General features: G+C 39.0%; 1 protein-coding gene across 1 annotated transcript in view; it reads left to right on the forward strand.

The window, feature by feature from the left end:
• Positions 1–7,085: 7,085 nt before the first annotated feature.
• Positions 7,086–23,606, forward strand: part of LOC118484723 — an 82,317-nt gene continuing 65,796 nt past the window's right edge. Inside the window, exons 1-3 of the mRNA XM_035980607.1 lie at positions 7,086–7,138; positions 7,219–7,507; positions 7,586–7,757. Coding sequence (XP_035836500.1) covers positions 7,086–7,138; positions 7,219–7,507; positions 7,586–7,757 — 514 coding nt within the window. The remainder of the gene's footprint in view (positions 7,139–7,218; positions 7,508–7,585; positions 7,758–23,606) is intronic.

A 23,606-nucleotide genomic window follows, 5' to 3' on the forward strand; every position in this document is an offset into this window, starting at 1 on the left:
AAGTGAAAAAGGCTGAAGAATCAATTACGGTTGGTTATGATGCAAATTTCCACCTCTCAAGGCTGAAAATTTCAAAATTCAAATTGCGAGAGTCAAGGTTACACCTAAGGCTGATGAGGCCTGGGTGGACTCCATGTTTGACTAAACAGTTTGAATTGCCGGAGCTTCCTGGATCGCGAAGCATGAATCGGCATTTTTCTTGAAGTTGTTTAAGTGATGATTTGTTATGTGCAGGATCTTCCAAAACTTGTATCCAGATGGATCATGGATAGTGGAGCGTCAAGACATATGACAGGGAAGACCACGTTGCTGTATGATGTGAGAAACATTAATGGTGGTTACGTAGGTTTTGCGGGTAATAAAGGAGGAAAGATTATAGGTGAAGGAACGTTATCCAACGGGATTGTTACGTTTGAAAGAGTGAACTACATCGCTGAGCTGGAGAACAACCTTCTGAGTATCTCCCAGATTTGTGACAGGATGTATACTACTCACTTCACTGACAAAGAATGTTTGATCTTGAAACCGGGATTTGTGATACCTGAGGAATGGATCATCATGAGGGCACCAAGAGTCAATGATCTGTACGTGTTGGACATGAGTGTAGCTACTACAACCACGGGTCAGGCTCGTTGTTTTGTGTCCAGAGCAACTGAGAAAGAATCAAGATTGTGGCACCGGAAAATGGGGCATATTCTCCTAATGAAGATGAATCATTTGGTGCATAATGATTTGGTCACAGGAGTACATGTCAAAGGTTTTCATCTGGAAGGGGAGTGCATAAGCTATGTCAAAGGCAAGCAGAAGAAAAAGTCACACCCTACAAAGCAAGTCAATTCAGTCTGAAGACCGTTAGAAAGACTTCACATGGATTTGTTTGGTCCAGTGAATGTCAAGAGTATTACAGGAGATTACTACTGTTTGGTCGTGACTGATAATTATTCCAGATTTTCATGGGTTTCATTCTTGAAATCGAAAGATGAAACATTTGACAGTTTAATGGCGTTGTTTAAAAGGATTGAGAATTTGTACCAGAGGTCTATCAGTAGAATTAGAAGTGATAATGGTACTGAATTCAAAAACAGTAAGATGGAAGAATTTTGTGATGAACGAGGTATACTGCATGAGTTTAGTGCTCCGTACACTCCACAACAGAATGGAGTAGCAGAACGCAAAAACCGGACGCTAATCGAGACGCCTAGAACTATGCTTGCAGATTCTAAGTTACCAATTAATTTCTGGGCTGAAGCTGTTTCTACCGCATGCTATACGCTCAACAGGGTTCTTACTGTCAAGAAGTTCAACAAGACGTGTTTTGAGCTAATCAATAACCGCAAGCCGAATTTGAAGTATCTAGAACCGTTCGGGTCACCCTGTACAGTTATAGAGTCTAATGGAAAGTTTGGTTCGAAGTGCATTGAGGGAATATTTGTTGGTTATGCCAATCCAATGCGACGTGTCTTCGTTCCAAGTGAGAAGCGGATTATTGAAGCAGCGAATGTTGAATGTCAAGGTTACACTATGCCGCCACAGAATCCTGGTGATTCATGGCGATATCATTATGATAAACTTTGGAATTCGTTTGACATGAGAGAAGAATCAGAGGACGATGAAGATTTCTTTGATGAGCTGGATATTTTGCGAGAGTATGAGTCGCAGCTCAGGTTCCCAGCGGAGTATTCTAGAAGACCTTGGGAAACTTCAAATGATGATGAAGCAGGTCCTAGTAATGCTGGTGAACATGATGATGAAGTTGCTCCTGGTAATCAGTCGGAGGTGAATGATAATCAAGAAGCTGAAAACATGCCAGTTTTTTATCATGGTGATTCAGACTCTGAGGGGGAGCATATCTAGTTATCAAGTCAAACAAACCAAGTTGGTGAACAAGATGCAGAACAGAATGTTACTAATCTGGAGGGAAATGTAGATGTTCCAGGCGAAGTGATGCCGCGAACTCTTTCTTATCATCCAGAGGAGTTGATCATAGGAGAACTGTATTCAGGCGTTCGTACAAGACGTCAAATAGACCAGGGCTTAACATGTTTTTATTCTACAGTAGCACCTTTACAAACTGAATTTTCATTAAGTTGTTTTATCTCGCAGGTTGAACCGAGAACTTACAAAGAGGCGCTTACTGAAGACTCTTGGGTCATAGCGATGCAAGAAGAGCTAAGTCAGTTTGAAAAGTTAGGAGTGTGGAAGTTAGTGGATTTGCCGGATGGTCAACGGAAAATCAATACTAAATGGGTATTCAAGTGTAAGAGAGACGACAGAGGAGTCTTGTGAGGAACAAAGCTCGACTCGTTGTTCAGGGTTTCAGTCAACAGGAGGGGATTGATTTTACATAAGTCTATGCTCCTGTAGCACGACTAGAGGCTATCAGAATTTTCCTAGCATTTGCGTCTTGGAAGAACTTTAAAGTATATCAGTTGGATGTTAAATCGGCGTTTCTTTATGGGAAGGTCAAAGAGGAGGTTTATGTCGGTCAGCCGCCGGGATTTTCTGACCCAATCCACAAGAACAAAGTTTATCTGCTAGACAAAGCGTTGTATGGTCTACATCAGGCACCGAGAGCCTGGTACGAGACTTTGTCTCAACACCTACTCGCTAACAGCTTTATCAGAGGGAAAGTGGATGCCACTCTCTTCACTAAAGAGGTCGACGGACATCTTCTTGTCGTTCAGATTTATGTAGACGATATAATTTTTGGGTCAACGAATGAGAAATTGTGCAAAGATTTCGAACAGGTGATGAAGCAGAAATTCGAAATGTCATCAATGGGGGAGATGAAATTCTTTCTGGGTTTACAAGTTGAACAGCTTCCTGAGGGAATTTTCATTCACCAGACGAAGTACATGCATGATATTATAGAGAAATTTGGAATGTCAAGTTCTACTCCAGCTGCTACTCCACTTGCGACTAATCATGGGATTCACCCAGATCTCACCGGAGACAGGGCTGATGAAACGTTCTACCGTTCCATGATAGGTTCTTTGATGTATCTAACTGCTTCACGTCCTGATATCATGTACCCAACGTGCCTCGCAGCAAGATATCAATCTAACCCGAGAGCTTCGCACATGATCATTTTCAAGAGGATATTACACTATTTGAAAGGAACACCCACATTGGGGTTGTGGTACCCTAGAAAAGGCGAATTTATGCTCGAAGGGTATTCCGATTCGGATTTCGGAAGCTGCAAAGTCAATACCAAATCAACAACTGCAGGATGCCAGTTCTTTTGACCTAGATTGGTTACCTGGCAGTGTAAGAAACAAACGTTTGTGGCGCTATCTACATGTGAAGCGGAGTACGTTTCTGCTAGCAGTTGCTGCTCTCAGATCCTGTGGATACAGCAACAGATGCGCGTCTACGGTTTGCAGTTTCTTAACACACCTTTGTTTGTTGATAATGAGGCCACAATAAATATAACTAAAAATCCAGTACATCACGCTAAAACTAAACATATAGAAATTCGTCATCACTTTATTCGCGATTGTTTTGAGGAAAAGTTGATACGAATTGAGAAAATCCACACTGACGAAAAAAAGGCTGATTTGCATACCAAAGCTTTTGATAAAAATCGATTTCAATATTTGTTAAAACTTAATGGTATGAAATCGCTTTCGGTGTCGGATGGAGTTGTGAGCGTTGATGAGAGTACTATTGCGGATGAAGACGAGAAACAATCTGCAATGGTTTGTCAATTTTTTACGTGTTTTGGTATTTAGGGGGAGTAGAGTAGATAGATGTATATAGTTTATTTTCAGAAAATACAAAAACAGTAAAAATGCAAAAATACAAAAACATGATAAAATTGAAAAAGAGCTTGTGTATATAGGGAAAATGATAGTACATCGGCTAGACAATTACAGTATGCTAAAGATTTGAAAAGACTAAATGAGTTAAACAGTCTCACTGATGATGTGTCGATAGGTTTTTGCACATTTAGTAGATTTATTCGGGATATAAACCTAAAATTTCAAACTTGTGAAATTTGTGGGGAACACTACTTGGATATATAGGTAACCCCTGAAATCTCGTTTGAAAGGTCTCGTATTCTGATATACTAGGTTTTTATACTCAATGATGTCTGGGGTATTATTCCGGGACTTCTGCTGAACGGAAGTTCTGACCTAGCCCTTGGCTAATACTTTCACCTAATGCTTGAAACACAACATAAACCCTCAGCATGCAGATGAAACAATAAAATTGATAATCGCTGCTGTTGTAGCTAAAAGATCTTCTAAAGGGGACATACTGAAAAGTCGAAGTTGATATCTCTCTGCGTATACGGAAGTATCGACCTGAGATCCCTCGGCCCTCGCATACCTAATTTATGTACCGATATCATTGTAGTATACTTACCTGTAAGACTGAATATTGGGATTCTGGATACGGGAGTATATTCAAGAGGTGGGACACACGAATTGAGCTAAGTTCTTAAAACATCTAAATCGTATCTTGAATAGATTGAAATCTATGTGAGAATTTAAGATCGATCAGTATATCAACAATCGAGGTGAATTGTTTAAGTCTGAGCATGTAATTAAGCTTAACGGTACTAGTAATTTGTCTGAAAAGCTGATATGATTCCCTGACACGCTCGCCAAAAATAAATTTGTAAATAGTTTATTTTCTGCAATTTAAGTTTTCTGCATTTCATTTCTTAGTTTAGAACATATTAAAAAATCCAAAAAGATTTTTTCAATTCTGCTTTAGTTTAGACAAACCAGAGTAGAGAGTTTATTGTTGGAGCCTCAGAGATTAAAGCAGATACAGGAGATTCTGGACTGAAGAATGAGGAGAGCTTACTTTGTTGGAGTTTGGAAGATGTTTTCAATGTTAAAACAAGTTCATTAAATTGATACTTGTTATTTTTTTAGAAAATGTGAAAATGTTTTTACAAAAATCAGTGTGTTTCGTCAAATGATCAACCAAGGTCATTAAATTGAACTTGGTAGATTAATTGAGTATCAGGGTCATTAATTTGGACCTGAATACTTGAGTAGATTACTAAAGCTGATTGTGTTAGTGATTTATTGGTTGAGAAAATAGATTGTAAGTTATTGTTTGAGTAACAGGTTTGGACTTCATTATTCCCAATGGAAGCTAAATGTCAAAGCTCGAACCAGATACCTCAGATTCTAGCATATCGAGAGGGGGAGTCTGTCAAAGGGGGAGTCTGGATCAACAGCTAAAGGGGAGTCTGAAGATGGAGTCAAGATGTGATTCTAAATCTGTAAAGATTGAATGATGTGAAGACAGAGAGTTAGAAAAATGACCAAGACTGACGACTCAGAAGCTGGAGACTGCTGAAGACTACGTCAACATCCAAGGGGGAGTCTGTTGGTGCATGGAATATCTGTTGACTACGTCGACATCAAGTCTTAGGTCAAGATTGGTCAATTTAGAAGCTAGAAAGTCAATTTCATGTATTTTATGTTAGTTTCGCTTGTGTGAGCATAAGTTGTAGAGGTTCCGCTTATTAGTCAAAGGGGTTTCGCTTCAAGGGTATTGAAGGAGGTTTCGCTTGTAGATCATGTCATTCAAGCGAAACCACATAGACTATATATAAGCAGTTGAAGCGAAACATTGGTAGTTGTTGTTGAACATTGAAGCGGAACTGTTGCATGCTTTTGGTAGCAAAACTCTGTCAAATTCACTTCAGAAAGCAATAAAAGGAAAGGAATTGAATAGGAAAGCTGTTGTTACTTCATTTACGTTGATTCCGCCTTCGTACTTGAAGATGAACGTTCTCTACTGACTATTCAGGGTCGGAACACGGGCAAACAATTAGGAATCTGATGCCGTCACTAAACACATTCCTTAAATTGTAGCCATTTTTTGAGTGTTTATTTTTTGGTGTCTAATCCGCATATATATCACCATTGCTCTTGATTTTCTTAACTGTATATCTCTTAAATGTCAACATATACACGTGTGATTTAGTTTACGAAGATTTTCCAATGTTGAGAACCTCGATCAGGGAGTAAAAAAGGCATAATATTCACAATGTGGTAAAACTAAAATGGGATATACCGGGCTAGGATTCGAGTTACAGGAACAAGGGCCAAACCAACCACCCAAGAATGGAATCATCGAGCTTAAAACACTTGACAACCTACTTGAAGCAGCTTTTTTTGCCACCAGACCTTTCTCCATCAATTAGGAATCTGATGCCGTCATTAAACACATTCCTTAAATTGTAGCCATTTTTTTAGTGTTTATTTTTTGGTGTCTAATCCGCATATATATCACCATTGCTCTTGATTTTCTTGACTGTATATCTCTTAAATGTCAACATATACACGTGTGATTTAGTTTACGAAGATTTTTCAATGCTGAGAACCTCGACCAGAGAGTAAAAAAGGTGTAAGGTTCACAATGGTGTAAAACTAAAATGGGATATACCGGGCAAGGATTCGAGTTACTAGAAAAAGCGACAAGCTAACCACCCAAGAATGGAATCGTCGAGCGAAAACACTTGACAACCTCCTGGAAGCAGCTTTTCTTGCCACCAGACCTTTCTCCATCAATTAGGAATCTGATGCTGTCACTAAACACATTCCTTAAATTGTAGCCATTTTTTAGTGTTTATTTTTTGGTGTCTAATCCGCATATATATCACCATTGCTCTTGATTTTCTTGACTGTATATCTCTTAAATGTCAACATATACATGTGTATTTAGTTTACGAGGATTTTTCAATGCCGAGAAACTCGATCAAAGAGTAAAAAAGGCGTAAGGTTCACAATGGTGTAAAACTAAAATGGGATATACCGGGCTAGGTTCGAGTTACAGGAACAAGGTCCAAACCAACTACACAAGAATGGAATCATTGAGCGAAAACACTTGACAACCTCCTGGAAGCAGCTTTTGTTGCCACCGACCTTTCTCCATCGATTAGGAATCTGATGCCATCACTAAATACATTCCTTAAATTGTAGCCATTTTTTGAGTGTTTATCTTTTGGTGTCTAATCCGCATATGTATCACCATTGCTCTGGATTTTCTTGATTGTATATCTCTTGAATGTCAACATATACATGTGTGATTTAGTTTACAAGTGAAAGGCTGAAGTTATGTGCATAGGGAAGAAGGTAGATCTAAGGATAAGGGAAGAAGGTAGATCACTGTGAGCTCAGGCTAAGGGAGAGACTTTGTTTAGGGAAGAAGGTAGATCACTATAATCAATAATCAATAAGTTGTGTATAGGGAAGAAGGTATATCTAGGGATAAGGGAAAGGCTGAAGTTGTGTGTTACAAGTGCAAGCAGAGGGGCCACTATGCATCAGAATGCAAAACCAAGAAACTGAAAGATGTTGCTTATTATCAGAAGAAGCTGGAAGAAGCAAAGAAGCAGGAACAAGTCAGTTTAATTGTAGGGAAAGATACATGGCAATCCGAAGATTCTTCTGATGAAGAAGAAGAAGAAGAAGAAGAAATGGCAAATTTCTGCATTATGGCACTTTCTGATGAACTACCAGAAACGTCAGGACAGAAGGTAAATTTAGATAATCTTGATCTTGAACACAAGCTAAACAAGCTCATGTCAGATTTTCTAAATCTGCAAGATAAACAGAAATCAGACAGTAAAAAATCTGATGATTTGCAAAGGACCATGAATAAAATCATACTTGAAAACCAATTACTAATAGAAGAAAGTTTAGATCACAGAGCTAAAATTGAATTCCATGAAAATGAAAGAAAAGATCTTTACATGAAAATTAATGATAAGGAAATTAACGTAAGAGGTTTTCAACAAGCTAAGGAATTCATAAGTTTTATTAAGTCCACACCAAAGAACAAAGGAGAGGGTTTAAGATATGTAAAAACAAGAGAAATTAAACCCACTGTCTTTGTAAAAGCAACACTTCAGATTTCTGATAATTTTTCATCAGAATCTGGTTCTGAATCATGCAAATCAACCAGTTCTGAATACTCTTTTGATAAACCCAACTTTAAAGCAAAAAGAAGTGAATGCAAACAAAAATCTTTAAAAATTCCAGAAGCAGTTCACTCATTTTTCAAAATTATCCACTCATTCCATCACAAGAAAAAATATCAGAAAATTCTGATAAAGAACCTTGTATGTGTGTTGACATACTGAAGCTTGTTCAACACCATCTCCAAAAGAAAAGTGAAAAATCTGTTTATGGCTTAGCATATAACAAATATTGATGAAAGGCCATCAAGAGAAAACAATCTAATTAAAATCTCATCAGAAAGTGTACCCAAGCAAGTCTGGGTATGTTGGTGCATACATCTGTCGACTTCGTCTTGGATCGAGTCTTAGATTTCATTGTATAGATCAGGGCACGTTTAATGAGAAAATAGGAAGAGTTAGTGTGTTAAGTGTCTGATTTCGCTCCTAGGGTCTCTTGGGTGATTCCGGGCGAAATCAGAAGTATCTGATTTCGCTCCTTGTGTCTCGTGCTATTTCGAGCGAAATTACAAGGCTATATATAGGTCATGTATGAGCGAAATCAGTATGCATTACCTTGTATTCCATGCCGAAGTGCTGCTAGTGTGAAGACTGAGTGTAATTGTGATCTAATCAATACAATCAGTAGTTAAAGTGAAGTATCAGCTGTTTCTAGCTTTGTTTCTTGTTTTCCGCACATGAAACAGAGTAAAACTCCTCTGAACGACTCATTTGGGTAAGTATCACGATCCTACAGGGTACCAAAAACCCTCTATATTTTCCATTTCAGGACCATCATGTGCAGCAGATCTGGAAATGCGGTTCTGGAAACTCCAAGCACATGACTGGGGACAGGAGCTTACTCAGTAACTTTGTTTCAAAACTGGGTAAAATGGTAAATTTTGGAAATGGAGTAAAAGGGAGGATCATGGGATATGGATGCATAAGGTATGGATGCTTGACCATAGAGAAAGTAGCCTATGTAGAAGGCTTAAAATACAATCTGCTAAGTTGTGGTCAATTATGTGATAAAGGTTTTCAGGTAACCTTTTTACCAGAAAAATGCTTGTTAATAGGTATGGATGATAATAAAATTTATTTAAATGGAAAAAGGATAAGACAATCAATCTACTATTTTGATTTCAAAGAAGAAAATGAACATCCAAAATTATGTTTATTTTCAAAAATGAACAAGGGTAGTAGTTGGTTGTGGCACAAGAGGTTAGCCCACTTAAATTTCAAAAACCTAAGCAAATTAGCAAGCAAAGGCCTGGTAAAAGGATTACCTTTCATATCCTCAAAGAAGGATAAAATTGTGAAACTTGTGAGATGGGAAAATCCAAAAGAAGCTCACACAAATCAATTTCTGAGTCTTCTATAACACAAAATTTGGAACTTTTACATATGGATCTGTGTGGACCCATAAGTACAGAAAGCTTCTCTGGAAAGAAATACATACTTGTAATTGTAGACGATTTTTCCAGGTACACATGGGTAGAATTTTTAAGAAAGAAAATTGAAACTCCTGATCTGATCATCAATTTTATCAGAAAAATTGAAAATCTGTTAAAATTAACAGTCAGAAGGATCAGATAAGACAATGGAACAGAATTTAAGAATTCAAAGATTGAGAGCTTTCTTGTAAGTAAAGGAATCTCTCATGATTTTTCTGCTCCCAGAACACCTCAACAGAATGGGGTGGTTGAAAGAAAAAATAGAACCTTAGTGGAAGCATCCAGAACAATGCTTTCTTATGCTAAAATGCCCACTCATTTTTGGGTAGAAGCAATAGAAAATGCTTGTTTTACCCAAAACAGATCCATAATCAACAAAAGGCTCAACAAAACACCATACAACATTATCAATGGAAGAATTCCAAGTGTAAAATTTTTACATACATTTGGTTGTAGATGTTTTGTTTTTTGAAAGCCTTCAGAAAATTGACAGAAAAGCAGAAAATGGTATTTTTCTTGGTTATTCTTTGTCCTCGAAAGCTTATAGAATTTTTATTCTAAACATAAGGACAATCAGAGAAAGTCTATATGTATCTTTTGATGAGTCATCAGAAACAGAGGTTTCTGATGAATACATGAAAGAAATAAACTTTTCTGACAAACAAGAAAATTATGAACATATCTTTGAAGTGATAACAGAAGATTTCTTAGAACATGATAAATCTCTTACAAACAAATCAATAGATAATTCATGTACTAACCCTGCAGAACAAATGGATAGTGCATCAGAAATCTTGAATCAGAACAATGAAAATATGTCTGATAATCAAAATTTTGATACACTACATACAACTGAGGAAACTGTTCGGGGGGAAACTTCAAATCCATCCGAACCAACAACTTTTCACAACAAGTTGAGATGGATTAAAGGACATGTTCATTCTAACATCATTGGCAATCCAGCAGATAGTGTAAGAACAAGATCTGCAACAGCACATGAGTGTGCATTTGTTGGGTTCTTAAGAAAGATTGAACCCAAGTCTGTCAAAGAAGCTCTAAATGACTCAGACTGGATTCAAGCTATGCAAGAAGACCTGGATCAGTTTGAAAAGAGCAAGGTATGGGATCTAGTGCCTAAGCCAAATGACAAATCAGTCATAGGCTCAAAATGGGTATTCAGAAATAAATCAGATGAAAATGGCATAATCACCAGGAATAAAGCAAGGTTAGTGGTCAAAGGTTATTGTCAACAAGAAGGTATTGACTATGATGAAACCTTTGCACTAGTAGCTAGATTAGAAGCAGTAAGAATTTTTCTTGCGTATGCTGAATCCAAAGATTTCAAAGTTTATCAAAGGGATGTAAAATCTGCATGCCTGAATGGTAGAATTGAGGAAGAAGTTTATGTGCATCAACCAGAACGCTTTGTTGATCCAAAATTTCAAAATCATGTTTATAGATTAAACAAAGCCTTGTAGGGTTTGAAGCAAGCTCGTAGAGCCTGGTATGAAACACTTTCAAACTTCTTACTAAATTATGGCTTCACAAAAGGTACTATTGACACAACACTTTTCCTCAAAACACACAAAGGTCACACTTTGTTAGTCCAAATATATGTTGATGACATTATATTTGGATCAACAAATGAAAATTTCTGTAAAAAGTTTCAAAAGTTAATGACCAGCCACTTTGAAATGAGCATGATGGGTGAGTTAACCTTTTTCTTGGGTTTACAAGTAAAACAAATTTTTGAGTCAATCAAAGTATGTAAAAACAATTCTGCAAAAATACTCACTTGAAAATTGCTCAGTTTCAAAAACTTCCATGGCAACAGGGAACAAATTGGATTCTGATAAAGATGGAATATGTATAGATATTAAAACCTATAGGGAGATGATAGGATCATTGTTATACTTAACTGCAAGCAGACAAGATATTATGTTTGCAACATGCTTTCTGGCCAGATATCAATGTAATCCTAAAGAATCCCATCTAAAAGCTGTAAAAAGGGTTTTCAAATATCTAAAAGGCACATCAGAACTTGGTCTCTAGTATCCTAAGGATACAAACCTTGAACTAATTGCATATACAGATGCAGATTATGCAGGGTGCAAGATTGACAGAAAAAGCACATCTGGTGCATGTCAAATCTTGGGAGAAAAATTGGTATGATGGGCAAGCAAGAAACAAAATTGTGTTGCAGCATCAACAGCTGAATCAGAATATGTAGCAGCAGCAAGTTGCTGCTCACAAATACTGTGGACGCAAAATCAGCTAAGAGATTATGGAGTAAATCTGACAAAGATACCAATCCTATGTGATTCAAAGAGTGCAATTGCAATAACAGAAAATCCAGTTCATCACTCTAGAACCAAGCACATAAATGTCAGATATCACTTCATAAAGGATCATGTTGAAAAATGTAACATAGAAATGTACTTTGTTACGACAGAAAACCAAATTGCTAATATCTTTACAAAACCTCTTGATGAAAAGAGACACAATTTTTTAATCAGCAAACTTAGCATGGTTAACATAAAAGATGAAGATCTTTCAGAAAACAAAAGGCCACAAATTCAAAACCAAACTGATGAACATCAAAATTCTGATAATCAAAGAATAATTCAACAGGTTTCTAACAAAGAAATTCATCAATCTGATGGAATATCAGAAGATCTGATAAATCATCAATGAATGTGATGATTTATCAGAAAATCTGAAGTATCAGAAAATCTGATGAAATCATTAGAAATTCTGATAAAATATCAGAAACTTTGTTGAAACATCAAAATGATCACTGATCAGAAAAAAAATTATGAAATTTCCACCTTCATGCATATCTCACATGTGTATAAATTCATAACTGTGAAAAGTCTATTTTTGTATTTTTTTCTCTTTCTTTTATTTAAAAAAAACAAAAAGGGGGAAAGTAACACGCATTAAGATAAAATTCAATGTCACAACAGAGAAAATCAACCGTCACAGGGAAAATTTTTCCAGAAAATTGAATTTTTCTTATACTTCCAATGCATGCAACGTCATTTTTTCATAAGAAGTTTGAGAGACACGGAGGCATAAAAATGATTAGGGGCTATGAAAGTAGCCGCCTAGCTATTCAATGCTTACTCACACATGGGGCTTAGTAGACTGTCATATTCTCACTGCAACATATATCATCTTAAATGAAGAGATTGAAATGAAAATGAAAATCTTTGGCTGTTAAGAACATTTATGGCATAACTATCACTTTCAACTATAAATATTAACAACCTGAAAAAGACTTTCTTCACATCAAATAATCTTCTCTTCAAAAGCTCTTCATCAGAAATTTCTTATTTTTAGAATGGCTCACCCAAAAGTAATGAGACAAACACATTTCCCTCTCCCTCTTCACAGACACCATAACCTAAGACTTAGGTCTAATCTGGAAGGTCCTACATGGGAAGATTGCAGGTATGTGTACAACATGATTATGCGAAGTCCCTTGGGCTTTGTTGTATCTACACATGTCACCATCTATCCAGAACTTCTTCAAGAATTCTGGTGGAATGCTGAAATCGTCTTCAGTGGCACTTCCATGTTGATAGAAAGTAAGGTTATGAGGGTCATAAACACCCTAAAGGAGGAAACTCCCAGAGATGTCCTCCAACTGGGTGATGATCAAGAAAACACCTTCCTGGATAAGGAAATGGTACAACAAACCTTGACGGACATGGGCTATCATACATACAACGTGTCAAGGCAGATCAGCAAGTCTGGTTTCATACCACCTTTCCAGTACTTGGTGACACAGCTCAGTGTCTTCTTCTCTAAGAAGATTGGACACTTCAACGAGCTGTCCTAAAGGATCATGGAGGTGATTCATGCAGTTGTACAAAAGAAACCATACAACTATTCTAAGTTTCTCATGAGAAACTTGGAAGCAAATATACATACCCATCAATCTTTTCTGATCTATCCTCGTTTTGTGACCAAGGTGATAACAAGACAGCTGGACTTCGGAGGAGTAAGAAGCTGGTATCCAAGGGCTGAGCTGGCGCTACAAGAGAACATAAGTGATCATACCCTTGTCCCATCAACAAATCACAGTGGTCGTATAACCTATCTCTGGTTGTATGTGAAAGGCATGTACAATGTGGTCAATGAGGAGTAGTTGTTGTTTGTTTGTTTTGTTTGTTTTTGTGTGTGTTTAAAGATATTTTCTTATCTTAATATATTTTTTTTCTTTACACTTAAAAAAACACAAAAACATGACAATAGATCTAGGGGGAACTAAAACAACATATCTGATAAAAACAAGGAAAATCTGGTGAAACTCAAAAGAAATCTGATAGATTTAGTGAAACTCAGAAAATCTGATAATCAATCAGAAAATCTGATAATTTTTCAGAAAACCCTATAAATCATTAGAATCTGTTCATACATCAGAAAATTCTCAAAATAAACAGAAAATCTGATAAATCAACAGAAAATAAGAAGAAATATTAGGAAACATTGCTCTTAACCTGGTTCAAAGAAACTTGCAACAAAATTTTTATTCAAAAAGTTTCTGTCAAAATTAAAATTTTTCTGGATTATCTATCTTCAAAAAGGAATGAAACAAAATCTTTTGTAAACTTTTGCTCAAAAAGACCCCTTGAAAATCAGAACAAAGGTGCAAAGTTCAGAAATGATGTGTAAGTGAAATCTTCAAACTCTACTTATTCCCTCTCATCTAAAAAAAAATGCTGATTCAATCTCTATATATGAATCAAATGCATTCTGATGAAGTATGAAGAAAATTCAACTCTCAAAGTTTATTCAAAGATTTTCTGATATATATCATCAAAAGGAAAACTTGGGAAGATGCACAATCTCAAAAAGGTTTCTATTGGACCTTTTTAAAACAAAAGGGGTCCCACATGAAGAAAAGGTGCAAGTTGAACATTAGTGTTTATCTGCTAAATCCTTGGAATCTCTGATTTTCATTAAAAGATTTATATTAAATTAGAGATAAACCAAAGGTTTTCAAAAACGGTTGTCTCCTAAACGGATTAAAAACATCATTAAGGTGTCATTAACCACCTTGAATACAAACAACCCACGAAAAACACTCAAAGATCTCTGTCTCAATACACTATAAATACCTCATTCAAAAACAGAGACTTCCATCTTCAACCTTCCTTCTGAAAACCCTAAAAACCCTTTTCCGAAACATCAAACCGCAATTCTCAATGGCTGCTATCAACATCAATATGCCACCAGTTGAACACTCGGTTCCCATTCATCACCGAAGCTAAATTTCTTCCATTAAAGAGCAAGAATGAAGCAATGAACGACAACATTGAAGAATATGATACAAAGTGTCAAATCCTAATTGAATTTCTGACCAGATGCCCGGTAGCTCAAGCTCCCACAAAGACCAGAGAGGTACCAGAAAAACTTATACAACAAGTTGTAAAAACTCTCAAACTCTCAAATCAAATCGAGCTTACAACACATGTGTGGGGAGATATCTTCATTACAATTTCACCAGAGAAAATAAGGGAATGTTTGGAACTACCCTTAAGCCAAAGCTATGAAGAAGCACCATAAAAGGAAGATATGTTTTTACTACTTGATGCAGTAATGGGTTACAAGATAAAAATCTCAAAAATCAGTGAATTCAAGAGGAATCAGCTACCTGCCTTCTGGAAAGTGTTAATGGAAATTCTGAACAAGTGTTTATCATCAAAAATTGGAGGTACAGATCAGATAAATATAAATGTTATGACAATCATGTTCAGCCTCATTAGTGGGTTGAATATTGATTTTGGAACAGAAATATTTAATCTGATCAGAAGAACAATTCTGACTAACACTAGAAGGATAGATTCACATCTAACTTTTCCCAGATTTCTGTCAGTCATAATTTCTGATGCATTTTCTGAAAGGAACCTAGAAATTCCAACATCAGAAAATATGTTGTGACAACCCTCACAAAACCAGGTATCCGTACGACTTAATTAGCTATTAACTGTTGCCTAATTACTGTGCTTAACTGAGATTTCTGATAAACTGCTACTTGATTGTTGATACATGTACATGTCTGCATCATACTTTGATTTTTTCCTGTCACTACATTATTTATTTACTGAACTCTAGTGACAAACATGATGCACAAAAGCACAGTAGCATTTGAACGGATAACCTATTGAACATGCTGATATAACCAGCATCAGGCAGACACTGCCTCTAAAGGCCTGAATGAGCCAGAATTATTTTACTACACCCATAGTGTGTGTAGAGATACAAGGGTTGTATAATTGCGTCTCTAGGAATAAGATACAGAGATTGGATGTGCCTAAAACGTACCTTAAGCACGGAACACAACACTTTTATTTACACACTAGCTTCTAGCTAATTAATAAAGTGCCAAAATATGAGGAATTATTCCTGACACCTTGCAGAATAAATTGTGTCGCTAAAAATATTACTTACGACGCTTAAAGGATATCTTAAGCACTTTAACGGATTCCTATCCGACCGAACAACCGGACAATACCCGGAACATAAAAATATTGCCAGGATTATTATTGGTATTTTTCTGAGCCAGTTAGGGTCCCTGATTACCCTAACACCCGCATTATAACGCATTAAACAACTAACGGGGTTAATCCCTAAACCTAACCGACTTAACCAAACTAAACTCTAACTGAACAATCGAAAACGAACCGGATACCATTACCCTCTAATGGAATCGGCCAAATGGTGGGACCATGGGAGTACATACTTTAATTATTTTATTTGATAATGCGGATATCTAGACTTAAAGACCGTTGGACGATAACGACAATTTTCTCTATATAAGCACACACCCACATGTGAGTTGTCATCCACCACCAAACCAACACCCAACCCTCTCCCTTGCCCCCTACTCTCGGCCGAGAGCTCCATCCATCCATCCATCCATTGTCGGTTCAAGTCTTGCCATTCCAAGTGCACTCTAGTGTCGGGGATCACGTACAACGAAGCTTGGAGCAAACGGAAGCTAAAGGACCTCGTGCATTTGCTTTTATCCGCGCCATTTTCGCCAAAGAACTTCCCTAGCCCCGAGCTAGAGGTATAACATTTGAAACTCATTTTTAATCGTGTCTAAAGTGGTTAAAAGGATTTTTGACGGATAAAAGTCGGTAACCCACTTCTTGAATCATTAAAGTCTACTAAAATGTGAATATCGTTGGTTAAAAGCACATAACGCGTGTAAATGTCGTAGTATTTGAATATGTTGATTGTTAAGGCCCGATCTACGATGTGGTGGCTCTTATCATCGTTTAACCCGACTTTGTTGAGATCCCGAATCTTGACATACACTTGTTGCCAGCGGTACGAGGGTTAAAAGGTGAAACTCCACCACACGGGAAACATGAACTTGTGTAAAAGTGTTTCAACATGAAAAATAGTATTTAAGACGAGCCGATCTACGTATGTACAAGTGGTATATTCGTAGGACCGGATGTCGAGAAAATCATGTTTTATAAAAGTTGTATAACATGTTAACAAATGTGATTTTTATAGTCTACAAGTGTATAAACACTTGTGAAACGAAAGATCCGACAAAATAACCATTTTTACAAAAGTTGTCGGGAAGTTGTAAAGAAAGAACTGTTATAACAACTGGGTTTTTATAAGACTAGATCATTTTATACCTAGATCCATAAATTATAACGAGATCTACACCATGGTTTTTGGAAAAACTACAAGTTCATGAAACGATGCGATTTTACATACTAGTCTACAAATTTGAAGTGTTGAAACTTGTTTATTATGTTGGAAATTGATTGATTGAAATAAAAGAAGTGATTTTGTAAAAGAAAATGATACGCTTGAAAGCGTGGCCACCTCCAGTTACAAGGGAAACTCTGGCGAAATTTTTCTAAAATCTAACACTTAGAGTTATTTACAAGTGTTAGAATTATTTTTGGAAATATTTACGAATATATATTTTCGCCATAACTTTATTTATTAAATAATCGGAGGTGGGATTTTCACAAAACTAAACGTGATAAATATATATTCGGTAAATATATTTTGTCACAACACTGTTTATGATTATTTTGTGAAAATGTATAAATATTATTTTTAGAGTAAAAATAATATTTACTAACTTGTCAAACCCAAAATAATACAAACGCTTATACGACAAGCATAAAAGTTACAACGGTAATTTCTATTACCACCTAATCATTAAAACGTAACTTACGCATTACGCGGAAATATTCACCAACACGTATGTTGTCAACGTATTATTTTGGAAAGTATTATGTAAAGAGAAAATATATTATTTTTGAGAAAAATAATTATATTTTGGAAAGAGAAATAAAAATATATTAAGTGGGACTTAATGAGATAGTATAAATATACATGTATTTAAATCCCCCATCCTTGGGAAGGAAAGTAAAATACCAAGTATGTACACGAAACGGTTGTCTAACCGTCTCCTAAAAATGTAAGTTATAAAGCTAAGGCACGGCCATCCGTCTAATAGAATTAGCACCTGTAGGTCGTTGCACAGCTTCGGATATTCGGATTACTTGGTAGAGATACGCATTCACTGTGAGTTCATGTCCCCCTTTTCTCTAACTGTTTTCAGTTTACTTAACTGCGGGGGTGAAATACATGTTACTATGATTTACGAGTACTTTACAACGGTATGTTTAACGTAAGGAGGTGTTATACGATCATGTGAGTGGATAGGAACAACATGGGGCCATTAGTCCTCATGGAGGGACCGAGGGACAGGAGCGGTAGATCTATCTGGGTGTAGCGAGCCCAGCCCCCGGCCAAACTAGAAACGGACCGTGGGGTGACTTTGTCCACATACTTTGCCGTGGCGAAATCTGCTAGGTTTGAGTCTCCCTATTTGCACTTCACATATGTCAGTGGCCTTGCAAACCATTGATGATCACAAGTCCTCTTACACTGCTACATACCACAACTATTTTTATACTCACAAATGTTTTACATACTCACCTACACGTGAACTCGCTCAACATTATTGTTGATTTTTCAACTCACATGTATTTCAGGAAATTAAACGGATCTGGCACGGTATGGAACGTTTTCCGCTGCACTGGTCATGAAGTCATCAGGGTTTAGGGTTGTGTCTCTTACCTGGACAAGACACAATCCCTAAATCACGTTTATGTTTTGTTATAAGTTGTAATGTTACTGAACAAGGTTATGGTTGCATGTTAAAAACAATGGTATTGTATGATGTTTTCAAAAACTTAATGGATGACTTGCATGGTTTTTAAATTCATATAGCTTTGTTATGATTAAGCTATGGTATTAAGAAGTCACACAAATTAACCACGCTTCCGCAAAGCCAGGGTGTGACAGCTTGGTATCAGAGCTCTGATCATAGCGAACTAGGATTCCTTCTCGAGTCTAGACTATGATCACTAGGGCTCTCACGAAAACATTTTTCTGCATACCACTTAAGTCCAGATCCACAAACTTTTTACAAACAAATGTTGAGCACATTTTATTCATTATTCTAGGCTCAGTCTGGGAGGCTGAGGTTCGGACTAGTGGGACTAGGAGTGTTGGCTAGTGGGACTAGGAGTGTTGACTAGTGGGACTAGGAAGGACAGTCTGGGAGGCTGGGAGGCTAGTGGGACTAGGAGTGTTGGCTAGTGAGACTAGGAAGGACAGTCTGGGAGGCTGGGAGGCTAGTGGGACTAGGTGGATTATGTGATTATTATCTGGTAACTTATGTGACTATTTGATTCACTGATTTTGTGCTTATTCTGTGTTATGTTACAGACCCATGGATTCACCAGCTACAGGTGGATCAGATACCACTGGACCTCTACCGTTAGTGTCAGACGATGTTATGTCTTCGGAGCATGAGGTGCACACCTCAGACTATACTAGCACCGACGATGACGACTTCCAGCCGTTCGCGTTACCCGACGGCGCCGATGAGCACACTGATGACTCCTTGCCCTTCGCTTTACCCGAGGGTGCCTATGAGCCTATTGATGGCAATCCTGCTGAGTACCTCCCTATTGTTGCGATTCCGGCACCGATTCCTCTTGCTTCTTACCCTGCGTATGAGCTTTTACCAGACGCCGATGCCGACGGCGACATCGAGCTTTACGAGGACGAGCCATTTGAGGACGAGGATCCTGACGTAGCTCCTCTACCTGCTGGCGGTCTTTTGATGATAGCTGACGTTCCAGCTGGAGACTCGCCCATTCACTCACCAGACCCAGACTCTTTTGAGTCTGTGGCATCTGTATCATCTCGCGGGGCGAGCGCGCAGCAGTTTATTCACGACTCAGACCCTGATCAGGCGTCTTCAGCTGCCCCCATTCCGAGCTACGCGTTTGAGCATGATGATATCGAGGATTCTGACCCTGTTTTCCCTCCAGGATTTGATCCTGACCATGATATCGAGTATATTCCTATGGATGAGCATATGGAGGACCCTGATGATCCTATCGGTCCCATTGATCCAGATTTTGACTTTGACATGGCGTTCGACGACCCTGAGCCTGCCATAGCCCCAGAGCAGGCAGCTGCTTTTGACCCTTTACCTGAGCATGACCCTGTTCATGCTGATTTTCCTCTTGAGCCTGTTGATGCTGATCCCCCTGTAGATGTTCCTGTGATCGAGGGCGATCATGTTGCTGCTGATCCCATTGTTCCTTTACCCGTTGGTGACATACCTGCTGATCCTGTTATTGATCCTGTCGATCCTGATATTGCACCTGTTGACCCCGTTATTGCTCCTATCGATCCTTTACCCATCGAGCCCGAGCACGCTCTTTTTGCTGAGCACATGGATCCTCCAGATGAGGAGGCACAGCACGGGTGGATACCGGCGGACGAGGATGTTCCACCGTTTCCCCCACATCACACTGGCACACATCATACTGATTTCTCATTTCAGATCCCATCATTTATTCCTCCAGCGGGGCCTGGAGAGGGCTCTTCAGCCCACCCTTTCGGTCATGTGCCGATGACCATGCCATTCATGCCTCTAATAGCATCTATCCCATCTTCTGTTGCACCTATCGATCTTACCAGCACGCCATTACTTTGGTCGACCCCATCTGCCATGCCACCTACAGATCCATACCACCCATTTCATTTGGGCCATACTATTGAGGATCTTTTGATGTCGTTTGTACACCAGCACGAGTCTCATACACAGCGACTCCAGGAGCTCGAGAGAGCTCAGCTATCTTTTGGTCCATATCTTGGTTAGACATCTTCATCTTTTCAGTCTTTTCGATCATTACCTCCTGACTTTGCTGCCCGACTTACGACTATGGAGCAGCAGATTGCATCTGTTATTCGCACTCAGCAGGCGATGGAGGAGGACTGGCTTCATTTACGCCGCTTGCTCTACACTCACTTTCCCCCTCCTCCACCCCCATCCGCATAGGGCTCATTGGTACCATAGTGGTAGGCGATGGTGAGACGACCGCGATTGTGACTGCACAGATTTTTGGAGACCAGTCGACGATACAGATTTTTGTTGTTATTTGTTGATGTACTGGTTGTATGTGACACTGATGTGATGCTGTTTTTGACAGGGGTGATGTAGCCCCTATTTGATTTGTGATTGTATGATACAGTGACGTGCTGACACACTTGCTACACTTTATGGTCTCGATATATAACAATCGCTGTATTCTCACCATATCTGATTCACATGATTGCTTATTTATGATTTGGGATGTTATATGTATGATATTTGCAACATGGGATGTTGGGACATGGGATGTTGGGACATGGGATGTTGTGTGTGATATATTGATAACATGAGATGTTATATGCTATTATTATTACTATATACGTATGATTATTATGGCCTAATCAACGTACGCATCTGTAGAAGATGGCACCAAGACGTCAACCGCAGCCGATGCCCACGACTCATGAAGAACTCCAACAACTTATCGCTAGCGCCATTGCTCAATACGCTGCCTCGCAAGGAGGACCGAGCGGAAGTAGCTCGAACATTAACGGCAACCAAAATCCTCCTCATGGGTGCACCTACAAACAGTTCTTGGACTGTAAGCCCATCAACTTCGACGGCACAGGTGGTGCTGTTGCTTTCGTTCGCTGGGCAGAGAAGACTGATTCCACCATCCGCATGAGCAAATGTGCACTCGACCAGCAGGTCACTTACATCTCAGGGCTGTTTCTAGACGGAGCCCTATCTTGGTGGAACTTACAAGTGCAAACACTAGGCGAAGCTGCCGCCTACGCCCTGACTTGGGCCGAATTGAAAGAGCTTATGCGCAAGAAGTACTGTTCCCGCGCAGAAATTCAAAGGTTGGAGACTGAATTTTGGCACCTAAAGATGGATGGACCAAAGGTTGCAGAATACGTCCAGAGGTTTCATGACCTATCTCAAGTGGTTCCTTATATGGTCACGCCTGAATACAAGCGAATCGAGCGCTTCATTTGGGGATTAGCTCCCCAAATCATTAGCATGGTGACCTCCTCCAAACCGACAACTATCACGGAAGCCATTGATTTGAGCGTGGCTCTCACTGAGGAGGCAATTCGTTTAAACAAGTTTGATGAAGTCAAGGCAAAGAAGACAGAGACTCACGTTGAGTCCTCAGGAGATAACAAAAGGAAGTTTTCAAACTTCAAACAAGGCGTCAGCATGGCAGTAAAGAAAGGAAAATCAACTGGTAGTACCAAGAAAGGGAAAGGGTACCAGGGCACCCAGCCCAAATGCAACAACTGCCAACGCCACCATGCTGGCTATTGTAACGTGAAAGTTTGTGAATCTTGTGGAAAACCGGGCCACTCAAAGGAATCATGTTGGGCTAGTGCAGGCCGGGGAGGCCAGGGAGGATATATGAATAGAAACGATAATCGTGGTGGTTTGGGAAATCGCCCACAAGGGAATAACCGAGGCTACAATGCAAATCAAGCCGGAACTGCCAATCAAAACAACCCGCCAGTTGGGGACGGTGCGGGAAGTGGAAAAAGATTAGGATGTTTTCATTGCGGTGACATTGGGCACTTCAAGAAGGATTGCCCGGGATTGAACCAAGCCCGTGGAAGGGTGTTCCAGATCGGTGCACGGGAAGCACGCCAGGATCCCAACGTTGTCACTGGTACGTTCCCTGTAAATCAACGCTATGCATCTGTTCTGTTTGATACTGGTGCCGACTATAGCTTCATATCACTAGAATTTAAGAATATACTTGGGCTAGCCGCTAATAAGTTAGACATTCCCTACGCAATCGAATTGGCTAATGGAAAATTGGTAGAAGCCAATGATGTGATCAGAGGCTGTGTGATTGAATTAGGAGAACGCGAGTTTACTCTAGATCTACTACCAGTCCAGTTGGGAAGCTTCGACGTGGTGGTAGGAATGGATTGGTTATCCGGGAACAAGGCAGAGATAGTATGTCACGAGAAGGTTATTCGTATTCCGACCGACGATGGTGAGACCATTGTTGTTCATGGAGAAAAGCGTGAGACGCCGTTAAGGATGATTAGTTGCCTGAAAGCAAGAAAGTGTCTGAAGAAAGGATGTGTTGCTTTTCTAGCACACATTGTGGATAAGAAGGCTGCTGAGCCGAAGATCGAAGACATCCCTGTCGTGAGGGAGTATCCCGAAGTCTTCCCAGAAGACTTACCCGGACTGCCACCTCAGAGGCAAGTGGAGTTTCACATTGACTTAGTTCCAGGCGCCGCGCCTGTGGCTAAGGCACCATACAGACTTGCTCCGTCTGAGATGCAGGAATTGTCGACACAACTGCAAGAGTTGTTAGACAAGGGTTTTATCCGACCAAGCTTCTCGCCTTGGGGAGCTCCGGTCTTATTTGTCAAGAAGAAGGACGGAAGTTTCCGCATGTGTATTGACTACAGAGAATTGAACAAGCTAACAATCAAGAATAGGTATCCCCTGCCAAGAATCGATGATCTGTTTGACCAGCTTCAAGGTTCAAGCTTCTATTTAAAGATCGATCTTCGATCTGGATACCATCAACTAAGGATACAGGAGGAAAGTATCCCGAAAACAGCTTTCAGAACTCGATATGGGCACTATGAGTTTCTAGTTATGCCGTTTGGTTTAACAAACGCACCTGCAGTGTTCATGGATTTGATGAACCGAGTTTGTAAGCCATACCTGGATAGATTCGTGATTGTATTCATCGATGACATCCTAATTTATTCCAAGTCAAAGGCTGAACACGAGCAGCATCTTAGAGCCATTCTGG

This window comes from Helianthus annuus, chromosome 2 (assembly GCF_002127325.2).
Source record: "Helianthus annuus cultivar XRQ/B chromosome 2, HanXRQr2.0-SUNRISE, whole genome shotgun sequence".
NCBI classification, from domain to species: domain Eukaryota; kingdom Viridiplantae; phylum Streptophyta; class Magnoliopsida; order Asterales; family Asteraceae; genus Helianthus; species Helianthus annuus.